This window comes from Cydia amplana, chromosome 13, assembly GCF_948474715.1.
Source record: "Cydia amplana chromosome 13, ilCydAmpl1.1, whole genome shotgun sequence".
Classification (NCBI taxonomy): Eukaryota; Metazoa; Arthropoda; class Insecta; order Lepidoptera; family Tortricidae; genus Cydia; species Cydia amplana.
The window spans coordinates 9020576-9033840 of NC_086081.1; the positions used below are offsets into that span (position 1 = coordinate 9020576).

General features: G+C 35.7%; 1 protein-coding gene across 1 annotated transcript in view; it reads left to right on the forward strand.

Moving 5' to 3' along the window:
- LOC134653486 (uncharacterized) overlaps positions 1 to 13265 on the forward strand; it is a 284313-nt gene that overhangs the window by 240774 nt on the left and 30274 nt on the right. The window contains exon 9 of the mRNA XM_063508855.1: positions 9188 to 9449. Within this exon, the coding sequence (XP_063364925.1) occupies positions 9188 to 9449 (262 nt within the window). The remainder of the gene's footprint in view (positions 1 to 9187; positions 9450 to 13265) is intronic.

Genomic DNA, 13265 nt, shown 5'->3' on the forward strand with positions numbered 1-13265 from the left:
AACTATTTCAGAATGAAAGGTAATTAATGTATTCAGGGCGCTTAAACAACAAATAAAGAATAAAAAAAATAAAAAAGAAGAAAGATCACTTTATAGATTCAACGAAAAGGTTTCCACTCAGCTTGCTGCTATGCTATCTATGGTACCTTCTAGTTACCTGAATTTTTAACTTGTTGGTACGATAAAAGCCAATATTTTGTCGACATAGTAAAATTTTAAACCGCCTGTCAACTACACGATTAAACTGAAATGCACCGAATTTCCCGTTATCATTCCAAGCATACTTAATTACGTTTTATTTGACGTATCGAGATAATTGACCAATCGTAAACCTTATTGTGACGAGATAAGTTCTGCCAATAGATACTCAGTTAATTGATTTGATGTTGGTATCCGATGGAAGCCCATACCTGCAGCAGGAAATTAAAATGTCTCTTACAATAGTGACAACGGTTCCAAATAAGAATGTCGCCAGAATTGTTTTTTTTTTCGTTCATATTATTTTGAAGTTTTACAAATAAAAAGCTCAATTCGCCAAATGTTATGTCTATTATATATCTTTACAAGTATATTTTACTTTATACCTAGCTAGGTATAAAGTATAGGTATACAAATGCATTTTCTGTTTAACCATTCTCTATCTCTTGCATCTCTTGGTCAATTACCATACAACATTTTTGTAAATAAGATGGTCGTTATTGTGCATTAACTACCACCACAGACTGTTATTTATGGAGTGTATAGGTACACTCTAGGTCCACACAGATGACGCTCTTGTATTTAAATACCTAGTATGCAAGTCGCATCCGTCAGTTGCATTCTAGGTACCCAATTTTATAGGTACTACATACAACATTACAGTTTAAAAACGGTGACCCTAAAACTCAGTTAAATATTATAGATATTTGTAATTTATACTATGGAGGTAACTGAATGTGCTAAAGCATAACCTTATTAAGTACATAAGTATATTTAATGTGTGCACTATCTTTATTCTAAATAACATATACGTGCCTGAATAATATTCAGGTTAATATTGAAACTTTCAAAGTGGCTGCATTAAACAATTTTTAGTCGACCGTGAACCTTCAGATAACATTTGGATACTTATACTTACGTAGGTACTATATAAAAGTTAGACCTTCATTTGAATTTATATCAGACAGTTATTGCCTCGCAATTTGGGTTAAAAAATCACCTTTTGCTATCTCGATGCAGATATATTATATCTATGTTGAGGTAAGTTATACCTACAGAGGACAGAGGTAAGGTGCGGATGTATTTAGCAAGAAAAAAATATTTATTAAAGTAAATGTGGGCTTGAACACATCAAATCGGGCCCACTGATGTGATTTTCTACATCATTTTTTTTTAAACAAATAACGATTATTCGGTAAAATTAAGCATCAGGTAAGTACTAATGTTTTACAAACGGCGTCGTTACATTGTGTACTATTTCTGCTGCTTGCATTAACGAAAGTTTATTTACCCAGTCGTTTAAAGTAGGCCAACAATGTTTATTGTAAATTAAATTGAATTAAAACTCGCAGTGGCATACGCTGTGTCATTCCCGACACGTTTTCAATTTATTGCCACGTCGTCTGCGGATCTGCTATGCAATTGCTATTGCTTAACGAGAACCAGTGGCTCAGAAGCTCAAGCAAACCATACTATATACTCGTAAGTGCACTCTCTGGTTACTCATCGTTGTTACGAATTTCGAGATCACACTATGTAGGTTCGCCTGGGAACGTGCCGCGTCTGCGCTTTGGCAAGCAACAGGAATAGTAGCACTGGCGCCCTCCCGGCGTCTTATCGCAGTTATCGCGAACAACATTCTGAGGGATCGCTTACAAAACCTCGCATTTCATTATACACCTTAGCTGCAAAAGCGACCTTGCTGTGCACAACTGAGATTTCAATTTCAAGTAACCTTTAAGATTGTGGTAAGAGTTTGCGCATTAAATGCCAACCATCTGGGTAAATGCGCCGATTGTTGTCCAAGTACCATGATCCCGACTAGGGTTTTTGGTGCTAAGCCGCAATATTGACAGTAATGAGAGTGTTGTATACGGATAAGCTGGTCGTGACTTGAATTAAACATATGGTTATGCATAATGTAATATGTACCCGCACAGAGAGAGTGTTAACCCAAACCAAATGAAGCAGTGTGGGAAAATCTAAAACATATTTATAAGAGCTACGGCTTTATTCTTATTTATCGGTCGAAGGCCGATTTAAGAAAAATAAAAACTTTATTCATAAATAACAGTTTTGAATGATTCACGGTTAGTTTCACTAGACATATCGACCGGGATATGAACCATGATTACCTATTGTATTGTTTTCGAGCTCCCGATATTTCGTTTTATATTAAGTTTTATTCATAAATAAAAAAAGCGTCAAGGAACAAATAAAATCTATCAAAATATACGATCGTTTTTTGTAAATATTTAGTACTGGTTGTAGGGAACAATCGTCTGTTATGGAACCCTTTTACAAAAATACATCTCCCTATTATAGTAACCCTTTCTGGTTAGATGTGGGTAGGTGAAATAAGGGATGATGTGAAGCCTTAACTGGACGATTTTATTCACTTCACTATTTTGTTATTCTACTCAGAATTACGAGCTCTTTCGATCCTAGAAAAAGTCTCAAATTTTTGTTTCCATTCCCTTACCATTTTTCATATGCTTTGTATGACGGTAACGAAATGGAAGGAACATAAAATGTATGGAAAATTTGGGACAATTTTGCTCCTATTAGGATCGAAAGAGCATGTCATTGTAATTCTGAACAAATATACACAAAAATTCCCAAAAAAATATTTGTAGTGTACAATTAAGGTTTGCAATGTACGGATCCGAAATGTACATATGAAATTATCCGGATCTGGATCCGGATCCGCGGATCTTCCCATATATTTCAGATCCGTCGTGCAAACCCTATATACAATTAAATAAAATGGCCCAACTTCTGTATGTTAGTGCATGTATACACTTTTGTTTGCAGGGTAGCTAAGCTTATAGTTTGGCTGACTGTAGATAGACATAGTACCTATACAGAAGGTAGGTATGGACTTTTTTCCTGATCGTTGCCACAATAGCCATTTTTCTTCTATTCGCAATTTTGGGGACCCCGTGGATGATATAACCATTGATATCATTTTATTATGGCCAGTATCCCAACCTTTCTTTTATATACTTATCCTAACATTCCTGACATAAACTGTTATCCGTGAGAGTAAAACCACTTTATGTTGATCGACGCATTCTTTATTCATACTAATGGCACATGAATATTCAATTCCAGTTAGTCTGTAAGACGGTTGCGTAATAGCTAATTTAATCGAACAATTGTCATTATTGTGTCACGTCATGACTAATTCGGCCTTTGTTTTTTATGGTAAATTAACGATGACAGGTAAATTTGAAATGTATCCCTGTGATATTTATATTACGACTATAAAATAAAAAAGTGTGCTAAAATTAATTAGATTACCTACTAACAGTATTCAGGAACATAATGGATAACTGTAAGTAATATTAATATTTATTAAAGTAGGTGAATAAAATAAGAACATAATAATTAATTAATAAAATAACAATTTTATTAATTATAAAATATTGATATATAAAATATAGTTATATTATTTATGTAAAATTAAATTTTTGGTGTTATTTTATTTCCTTTTTAAATGTGAATACATTAACTCGCATAAACTTAAAATAGGTACCTAAAACTTTTCATATTATTTCATATCGCGTCAAATTCATGAAAATTCACTTTCACTGTCATATAATTATATGTAACGCACTAGCGCCGTATAGCTCACGGACTTCATATAAAACACATCCTACGCTGTACTAAACAGCAATCCCGTAGCATAGAATATTCAATTTTCATCTCGACGAGGGATAATCATACTGTGAGAGACTAAGAAATTGCTGTCTGTGACGCGTTAGCATCACTGATGCATGAGACAAAATATTTTCCCCCTTTCCACCTCTTTTAAACCCTTTTATGTGCATATTGCCCGATTTGTACTAAATAAACGAAATAATGTGCATTACTCGTAACTCGTATACACAGGGGTAACGAAAATTCGTTTTGCTTACAAAGTTTACGAGGGAAGAGAGATTTTCTTCTCAAAAGGTAAGCAAGGTTTGGTTATTCCAGGTATTGTGTGAACTTTATATGTTCCTGTTTATTCTGTTCGCGATGTGGGTACTTTAGGGCTCATTTTAGATGATGCAGGAACTCGCGTGCGAGTTTTTATTACATTGCGGGTTTTGATCGGTCAGTTGAATTGGACGTAACCAACAGTCCGCAATGTAAGTAACTAAAATCACGAGTTCGCGCGCCGTCTAAATAACGCCCTAATCTTTACTTTATATTTCTAGCAAAATAGTGTGTAAAATATTTTAGAATTATTTTAACCATTAAGTGTCATAAATATTATAACTTACTATTAGATGAATCGTTATGTAAGCTGTTTTGGTATTCCAGATACTAAATTGACATATTAATGCCTCCTAAACTATAATTTCGAATCAAAACCGGTTGGGTGGTGTGGCAAATTGGCCACTATAGCCGCCGTTTTAGTAATATCTATGCTATCGTGAAGTGTAATGGGTGTAATTCGACTATTAATCCATTAGAATAAGAAACCTCTTAAGTAATATAGATAATCTTTTCTCTAGTCACAAGCTTGATTTTCAAACTGATTAGGTACTGCGAAATATACCAATGGCCCCGCGAGACTTTCCCGATTCTCTTTTGTATCCTTAGCTGATCATCAATCACCCTGTTTACCTTCCTCGCCATTTCTTTGATACGCAGTTAACTTACATTGATTGAAGAACATACTCACGGGGTATATTTCACGAGAATGATCATTCTTATTATGGAAAAATAGCTCCTGTCCGCGACACGTGTAGAAGTCGTTAGCGATTGAATAAAAAAAAACCTTTTGTCTGCACAGCCCTACATCATTTGAAAAATATATGCTCAGGATTTTGAGACCGGAAACCTTTAAATTAATCTGATATTAAAACTTTTATTAAGTTGGTTAAATATTATAAATTATTCTAAACCTAACCTGAAAGCACCCATAAAATCTTAATGCTATTCTATTTTCACAACTGAAATGTCTATTTTTATTTAGTGTGAATTTAGAGTAAATTTCATCCTATTGTTTATGCAATAGAACCTGGCTTCGTTCCACACCAACAATTATTTATAGTCCCTGAATTTGTCCGCAAACCCTCGCTGCCGCTTGCCATTTTTCATTTGGCCATTTGTTAACTTTTCCAACCTTTTTTGAACAAAAAGTGACGGTAAAAATTCGTAGTGACATTTTAGATAACTCGGTCGGACAGTTTGTCATAAGTTCATAACATCTGTAAGTTTTATATATAGTATACATTAATATTATTAATGCAATATTATTGTTATCAATGAATAAAAATCATTTTATATTGTATAGTTTATTTCAAGTTGTTTTTGTGCTCAGTGTGAAGTTGGAAATTCGTAACTGGGCGTTTTCTAAAATAAATATTGAAAATCTGATTCTTTCAAATCTGGACGTTCTTGGGCTCATTATATTTAGAATCGGCAGCATTCTCCATCCCGCCATTAAAAAAAGATGTCCCAAAATGTCCATGCCATTACGTCACGTTTTAGTATAAAAAAAAATTTTCACTTGTATGTGCGTGACGTAGTGGAACGTACAATTTTCATACAAATTTTTGGGACATTTTATTTTATCATCAGAATTGAATATGCTAGTGATTCTGAGTTGAAAGAACCCAAAAACACCAGGATCTGTGAGAGGTTTTCGATATTTATTTTAGAAAATGCCCAGCTAATATATTAAGTGAATAGTTTTTCGTAGTTTCGTTTACCAAACTCATCAAAATTATTTATTTATGGAGGGAACTACTTCCTAACCGTTTGCCTAACCGTTTTAGAAAACGCCCAGCTAATATATTAAGTGAATAGTTTTTCGTAGTTTCGTTTACCAAACTCATCAAAATTATTTATTTATGGAGGGAACTACTTCCTAACCGTTTGCCTAACCGTTTTAATTAAATATTTTTAGACATACCTAAAAAATAAAAATAAATTTTAAACGCCAGTATTTTAAAAGTAAAATTCATTTATACTTAAAACCTACTCGTCTTAAACAAGTGTTTTACTTAAAACCTACTTGGTTTATATGAATTAGTGACACAATTTTTAAAAATCTGTAACTTTTCTACAATTCTAAACTCCCGGGGGATACAATGGCCTTTTTCTACTCGTCGACTGCAATGCTTGAATTAAGACTTCGTATACCAAAGTGAAATCGCATACTTTTTCACTATGGGACCCCAACTCAACTATAATATTCATTTTGATACAGTTTAGTCAACTATAATATTCATTTCGATACAGTTTAGTCAACTATAATGAAATTGACCAATCGAAAGCGCGGAGCAAGTACCAGGGCCTCATGAGTTACGAGAAGGTGTCGTTGACCAACCGGCCGGGGGCGCGGGGCGCGGGGGCCGGGTCGCGTACGAGTATGAAGGTATCGCGGCTGCTCGCGCATCTTAGCTGTATACTTTTGGTTTTTTTACCTACATATATGATTCTTCTACTAGTTTTAAGTATTTTTTTTGTTGACTCGTAGAAAAAGTATTGTATACAATAGTGATATAATCAAGCTTTTCAGTCGAGTACCGTGTTTAGGCAACGAAGCTTGCTGAGTTGCCTAAGTAAGGTACGTGCGGTTATATCACGATTGTATAAAATACTATTGTCCGTCAGTACACCTGCATGAAATAAGATGTTTGTCGAGCAAGTGTGATGAAAATAATATGCCTTGAACAAAAGATGTCTACGTAAAATATAATATTTCAACCGACACGTATTGCATATTATATGAGGAGAGAGCAGTAAGCTTCTAGGTTCAAACTTGACAGGTGACGGGTTGTGACCCAACCGATAACGACATCCTCAGACCACAAACACGCACATATCCTACTCACACATAGGTTCCTCGTCACCACACGTCAAGAATTCGAGATGTAATAAATCCCAGGATTCACCTTAATTATTAAATATGACAGTAAGCTTAAAGACACGCACACAATCTCCAATTCCGCATTGTCATCCAACATTTCTCGAATATCCAGAGGGTAGATATAATGAGATTATCTTGTCATGCTTATAGCTGATTTAAAAATGACTTCTACCGCAATACCAACACACGTAATGTCTTGCCTTATCAAATTATGCATTGCAATGACATTACGTTTGTTTTCGGGTACATTTTCTTGTAATTCCATAATAATGTTTACGTAGCAAATAGCTTTTGATGGGTACAAAAAATACATGTGTAAAAGACATTTATTTTGTAGGCATATACTCGTACTTGTACTTACGAGGGGCGTTCAAAATATTCTCGGTATTGATATCTTACAACCTCTTCTAAAATTTCTTTCGTTACTGGCCGCTAAGGTTTATTCATTGACATTAAAAAAAAGTATAATTCGAACCGAGATGTTCTTTTGTTTTTCTGCAATTGCTGAACAAACATGAACATCATGTGGGAATTGACAATGTTAACTAAATTAGAACATCGATGCGTGATAAAATTCTTGACAAAACAGGGTAAAAATCAAAAAACCATAAAAGAGGAAATGGATTGTGTTTACCGTGAGTCTGCTCCTTCTTTATCTACCATTCAAAAGTGGTCAAGCGAGTTAAAACGTGGAAGGGAGAGTGTTGAAGACGACCCTAGACCTGGCCGGCCTGTAGTAGCTACTTCACAAGAAAATATTGATAAAGTGGAAAAACTTATATTGGAAGATGGTCGAGTGAAGGTAAAATCTATAGTACAAGTAACCAATCTCTCTATTGGTACCGTACATGATATTATCCATGACCATCTTAATATGTCAAAAGTAAGTGCAAGATGGGTTCCGCGAATGCTGACTCGGCTTCAAAAAGACATGCGTGTAGCTTGTTGTTCCGATTTTATTGACCTGTGCGGTGAAAATCCTGATGAGGTGCTGCAAAGAATAGTTACTGGAGATGAAACCTGGGTTCATCATTATGACCCAGAGAGTAAACAAGAGTCCATGCAGTGGCACATTAAGGGTTCAGCTCATCCCAAGAAGTTCAAGGTCATCCCTTCAGCTGGCAAGGTCATGGCCACGATATTTTGGGATTGTGAAGGAGTATTACTGATCGATTATAAAGAAAAAGGTGTAAATATCACAGGACAGTACTACGCTAACATTCTACGTCAATTAAAGGATGCAATCAAAGAAAAGAGGCGAGGAAAGTTAACCAAAGGTGTTATGCTTCTGCATGACAACGCCCCCGTCCATACTGCTCATATTGCCAAGGCAGCTATTGTTGAATGTGGGTTTGAAACTGTTACTCACCCACCGTATAGTCCGGACTTAGCCCCCAGCGACTTCTTTTTGTTCCCCAATCTTAAAAAGGATCTGCGTGGAAATAAATTTTCCGATGATGAAGCATTGAAGGCGGCAGTGGAGGAGCATTTTTACACCAAAGATAAAAAATATTTTTATGCAGGATTAAAAAAAATAATTGATCGATCTTTTAAGTGTATGAACATAGGGGGGGAGTATATTGAAAAATAAAAATATCAAACTTTTCGTACTTGTTTGTTTTCATTCTCATACCGAGAATATTTTGAATACCCCTCGTATGTTAGCATGTCATGTGAAATTAATGTTATACATAAACATAAGTGTACACGTAACCGTATTTCTCTTTACGAGTATATATGTAAAAAAAAGGTGTTCAGAGTATGTAAGGTGTAATTATTATCTTGTGTAGAGGTAGGTTCACTTGGTTATTCTATGGGCACTAAAGACAGGAGTCCTTAGTAGTCATCAGATTTTGACCCATATGAAGCCACAAATCGTTAAGATGCCATCAGTGCCCTCACCTGTGAAATTGCTATTTAGGGCGGGTACGTAGTGATTTAATTCTCTTTGGGGCGGGTTACACCACTTACGCCGTCCGTATCTGACAAACTGGTTACCACAAGGCAGTTGACAACTGAAGAGTTTTTCATATTTTAAGGGTAACTACGATTACCAATACAACCGCTTATATACGTATTCTTTTCAAAAAAAATCTTTATGTTATTTTAACTCCACAGACCGCCACCGAAGATCGGGTTCACTGGACGAGGCAGCCGAAGACAGCAGCGACAATGGCGGGAGCACGCCGAAGAAGAAAACCGTCATCGAGGAGCAATGGGAGCGCTCAGGGGCCTTCGAACTCACCTCTGTGGAGCAGGAGACCTACGAGAAGTACTTCTACGGCTCTGAGCACTGGAACTACTTCACCAATGACGAAGATCTCGGGCCCGTCATACTGTCCATTAAACAGGAGACGCTTAATTCAAGAGATCAGTTCAGGTTAGTGCATGGAATTATCTAAACTTACAGTACCGAACAACAATGTACGAATTCTTCTGAAGGTTTTGAAGATTTTTACGCACAAGTGGTGATCTAGCGGTATATTAAATATGACTGCAGTTTTATTGATTTTCTTTTAACTGTGCGCAGGCAGACACATTAGAACTAGATTTTTAGATTTGTAGATAACACTAGACTGTAAACCATGTAAAGAACGAATATTGTGGTGCAGTCTCCTATATTTCTGTGGCTTAAGTACCCAGTGCAAGGTGCAGTTTAGTGCATGCAAGGTTGTACAAATGTTGCTATAACTTAATGCCAAAATCCAGTCACGAGATTTGAATGTACGGAACGCAATTAAAAGCTTCTAAATAAATGTACTACAGTAAGGGTATGTTCACCGGCGTGCGTTGAATTTCGTTCTGGCCGAAATATGCGGAACTACCCAATCGATACGGTATTTCAGGATTTTGTTGCTGGTCTGCCGTTTATATAATGCCTACTTCTCGAAACCGCTCAATTTCCCCATTATATTACCTTAATTAAACTGTTTTCATTTGGCTTAATGAAGCAAACTTTGTTCGGGTAGCAGACATTCTACACATTCCATGTTGTTAGTCTACATTGAAAATTTAATCAGCATCCGAAATTTATTCTGGCGTTTCATAACTGTCTGCGTACTGACAAACCAGAAATTTAAAAGCCTTTACTACGTATTTAGTTTGCAGTATAAATTAAAACATATATAAATTGAGTTGAACGTTGAAATATGAACATAATGTTTTAATTATTAGTTGTCCATTGATCTAGAGACATTTTAATATGTACTCGTATTCTTGACATACATATTTTTTAGTTTTTTTTAATCGAGTACTTATCTAATAGAAAGATGATATTACCATCTGACGAGGTCTAAAAATGTTAATATGTCACATACCTATTCATAACAGTCGTCATCTTATATTCGTCATGTCAGTCTCCTTTTTACAATTTCCTATTAAAAACCATCGAATAATTCCTACTTGTATATTTAAATATATATTTTATCGTACCCTGATCAGTCGCCTCCACAGTGCTCGGTATCAGATGTAATTTGTAACAGCCAACGATGTTGAAATTCACGCTCTTGGGACCAATTTTGACGGAGTCTGCAAATTCAATATCCAAATTATCAAGTATGCTTGGATGATAATTGGAAATACATTGTTTGAAGAAAACAATATATAGGTACTTAGAAGACGCTTTTGAGTCTGAGTGACGAAAATAATGATGTAGGTATTGTGATAATTACCTGCGTCTAATCATTGACGTATAATATCTAAGGACGGGCTAATGGGGCACTAAAAATGGAACAAGTTCAGCGGTGCTACTCACAAATTCCAGCCAATCGTGCAGTCTAACGCAACTAGTTGCGACCAATAGCGCGCGTCATCTACCAATCGCGTTGTAGCGATTTCACACCGCTGTACTGGCCCCTGTCATGCCTCATTATTATTGCCCGTAAAGCCAGTCCCTAGCTATGTCAATGCTTCTAACACTCAAAAGGATGGCAGATGAAAGACGTTGAAGTGAATAGAGACAAAACATGAATAAATCTGCTAAGAATGATCTACGTAGTTTAACAATATATTATATGTTCGAAAAAGTGAAATAATTTTTATTCTTTTTGTACATTATATTCAGGTACTCATACCGTTCTCGAGAATGAATTGACTTCGTCCTTAATTCAATAAACATCGAATTTATTCTTACTGTTAATCAAAAATGAAATAATGAAATAGTATGGGTAGCGCATCGTAATTGGTGAATTTCCAATATGACTTGGAACTCCGGTAGCCGTTCAAGAAGTGTAACGCTCTTACGGTAGATGTCGCTCGGGTCCCCTTGACCCATATGGTGGAAAGATTTGCTGGCTATGGATGAGGTCTTGGTGGCTCAGATGGCAGAGCGCTGGAGTATCGATCCAGATGCCGTGAGTTCAAGTCTCACACAAGACAGTAATTTTTCCACTTTTAAATTTATTCTAAGCTTAATAGCATCGATTGCAGACGTTTCTGCTTGTTAAAAATTAAAGATCAAAAATGAACCTTGCAAACAAAATCCTTATCTAGCAGCTTGCAATGCGCGTTGATAATTGCAAGGCGTCATAAAGGAGGGGGGGGAGGGGTTTGTAAAATGTTTGCAGGCATAATGAACCGACGACCCCAGCTGGTTTACCTTGGCGACCCTGTCGTAAACCGAATTCAATTAGCATAACGCCACAGAGCATTTGAGCCCCCAGTAGGATAACGCTGTTGCCTTTACATACGCGAAATGTAATTTTGACAATTGTGATATTGGGAATTTTCTGAGCGTGTGAATGTTAGAAAATGAAATCTTTTGAATAACTGACTGCCGTATTCGACCTTCAAGATATTCACAAGAGACGACACGTACTAGATCCATTCTAGATACGTTATAGTTTAAATTTCAACAGTTCTCTTTTGCAACGCAATTTGGGCAACCAATGTCACTTTTACGATAGATCGTGTTAGATATCTATTAGATGTGAATTAGATATCTAAGTAATATCTTCTGGAAATCGTTCAAGAGTATCTCCAGAATCGCGGAAATATCAAATTTGACAGGTTAGATCTTAAACATATCGTTATTGACCGCAGCGTAGCGAAGGTCTACGTTTTGACTCGGGCATTTTGCTTTTGTATGTCCGGATGTTCTCCTCTACAGGTCGTAATTCTTAACCGATTTTCGTGAAATTTTGTGACCGAATTCTATGACTAAATAAAATTGTTTTGTCGATCCGGTTTTTGGAAATTTTTCAAAATGGCGGAGTCGTGATAGCTCTCGTCTAAACAAATAGTCGTATCGGTATCATAAGAGTTTTTTCTTTTTGAGATATGCTTATAGATTAAATGGCCAAAAATTCAGAAAATTTGTATCGCTGGTTTTGGCGGTATTTAGATATTTAGTTTTTAGTTGAGAATGAGTAGCTAAATTTTGTCAGCTTTAGTAGGAACTATAATTGCGTATTTTGCAAACGTTCGCTTTTTTTGTTTGCATCGGGAGGTCCCTGGTTCAATCCCCAGTAATTGTATACTGCTACAAACTTTTTGTGTTTTTTTTTAATACTTAAATTTTGTATAGGTAGTTGTGTTTTATTTTATTTTTTTATTTTAAAAATGAAAAATGTCGTATTTTTTATTTATCAAGCGCGGGTTAAGCGTATTCGTTTAATTTTTGTTTGTAGCTTTATGTAGTTTTTAAATTTTTTATTTATATTACATGTACTATACCTATATTTTAATAAATATTTTTGCCATACATTTATTCAGTTTTAAGCTCTGCTCGCGAGGTCTACAGCTCACAGAGCCACTAGTCGTATCTTGGCGATGTCTAAAAGATATCTAATAGATGTCTATTACAAAATCCGAATCGGGCCCACACTCACTTCCAGTGCAAGTTACTTGCTACGAGCGTAGCCAATAACACGGTTCCCGTTTGTAGCGAAAACCGCCTACTAACAGAGAACCCGCCTAGTGGGTCGCTGGCTGTACTTAGGTAAGTAAAGGTTTCCTACTGGATACGTTGTTACACTGCTTCGTTGCCCACGCACAAAACTGTAGCTTTTATAGGGGTTATTAATTTCTGTCACATTTTTAAGGATACCTACTAATAAAATTGAGAATTGTGAAATGGAATCCAATGATGGAAATGAAAAATGGGAGTAAAATCTTCGGCTTTTCATAAACTTAGTTAATTAGTTAACAAATTATTTTAATGTTGTCTGTTTTTATTTACTGGTAGTAAATAAATAAC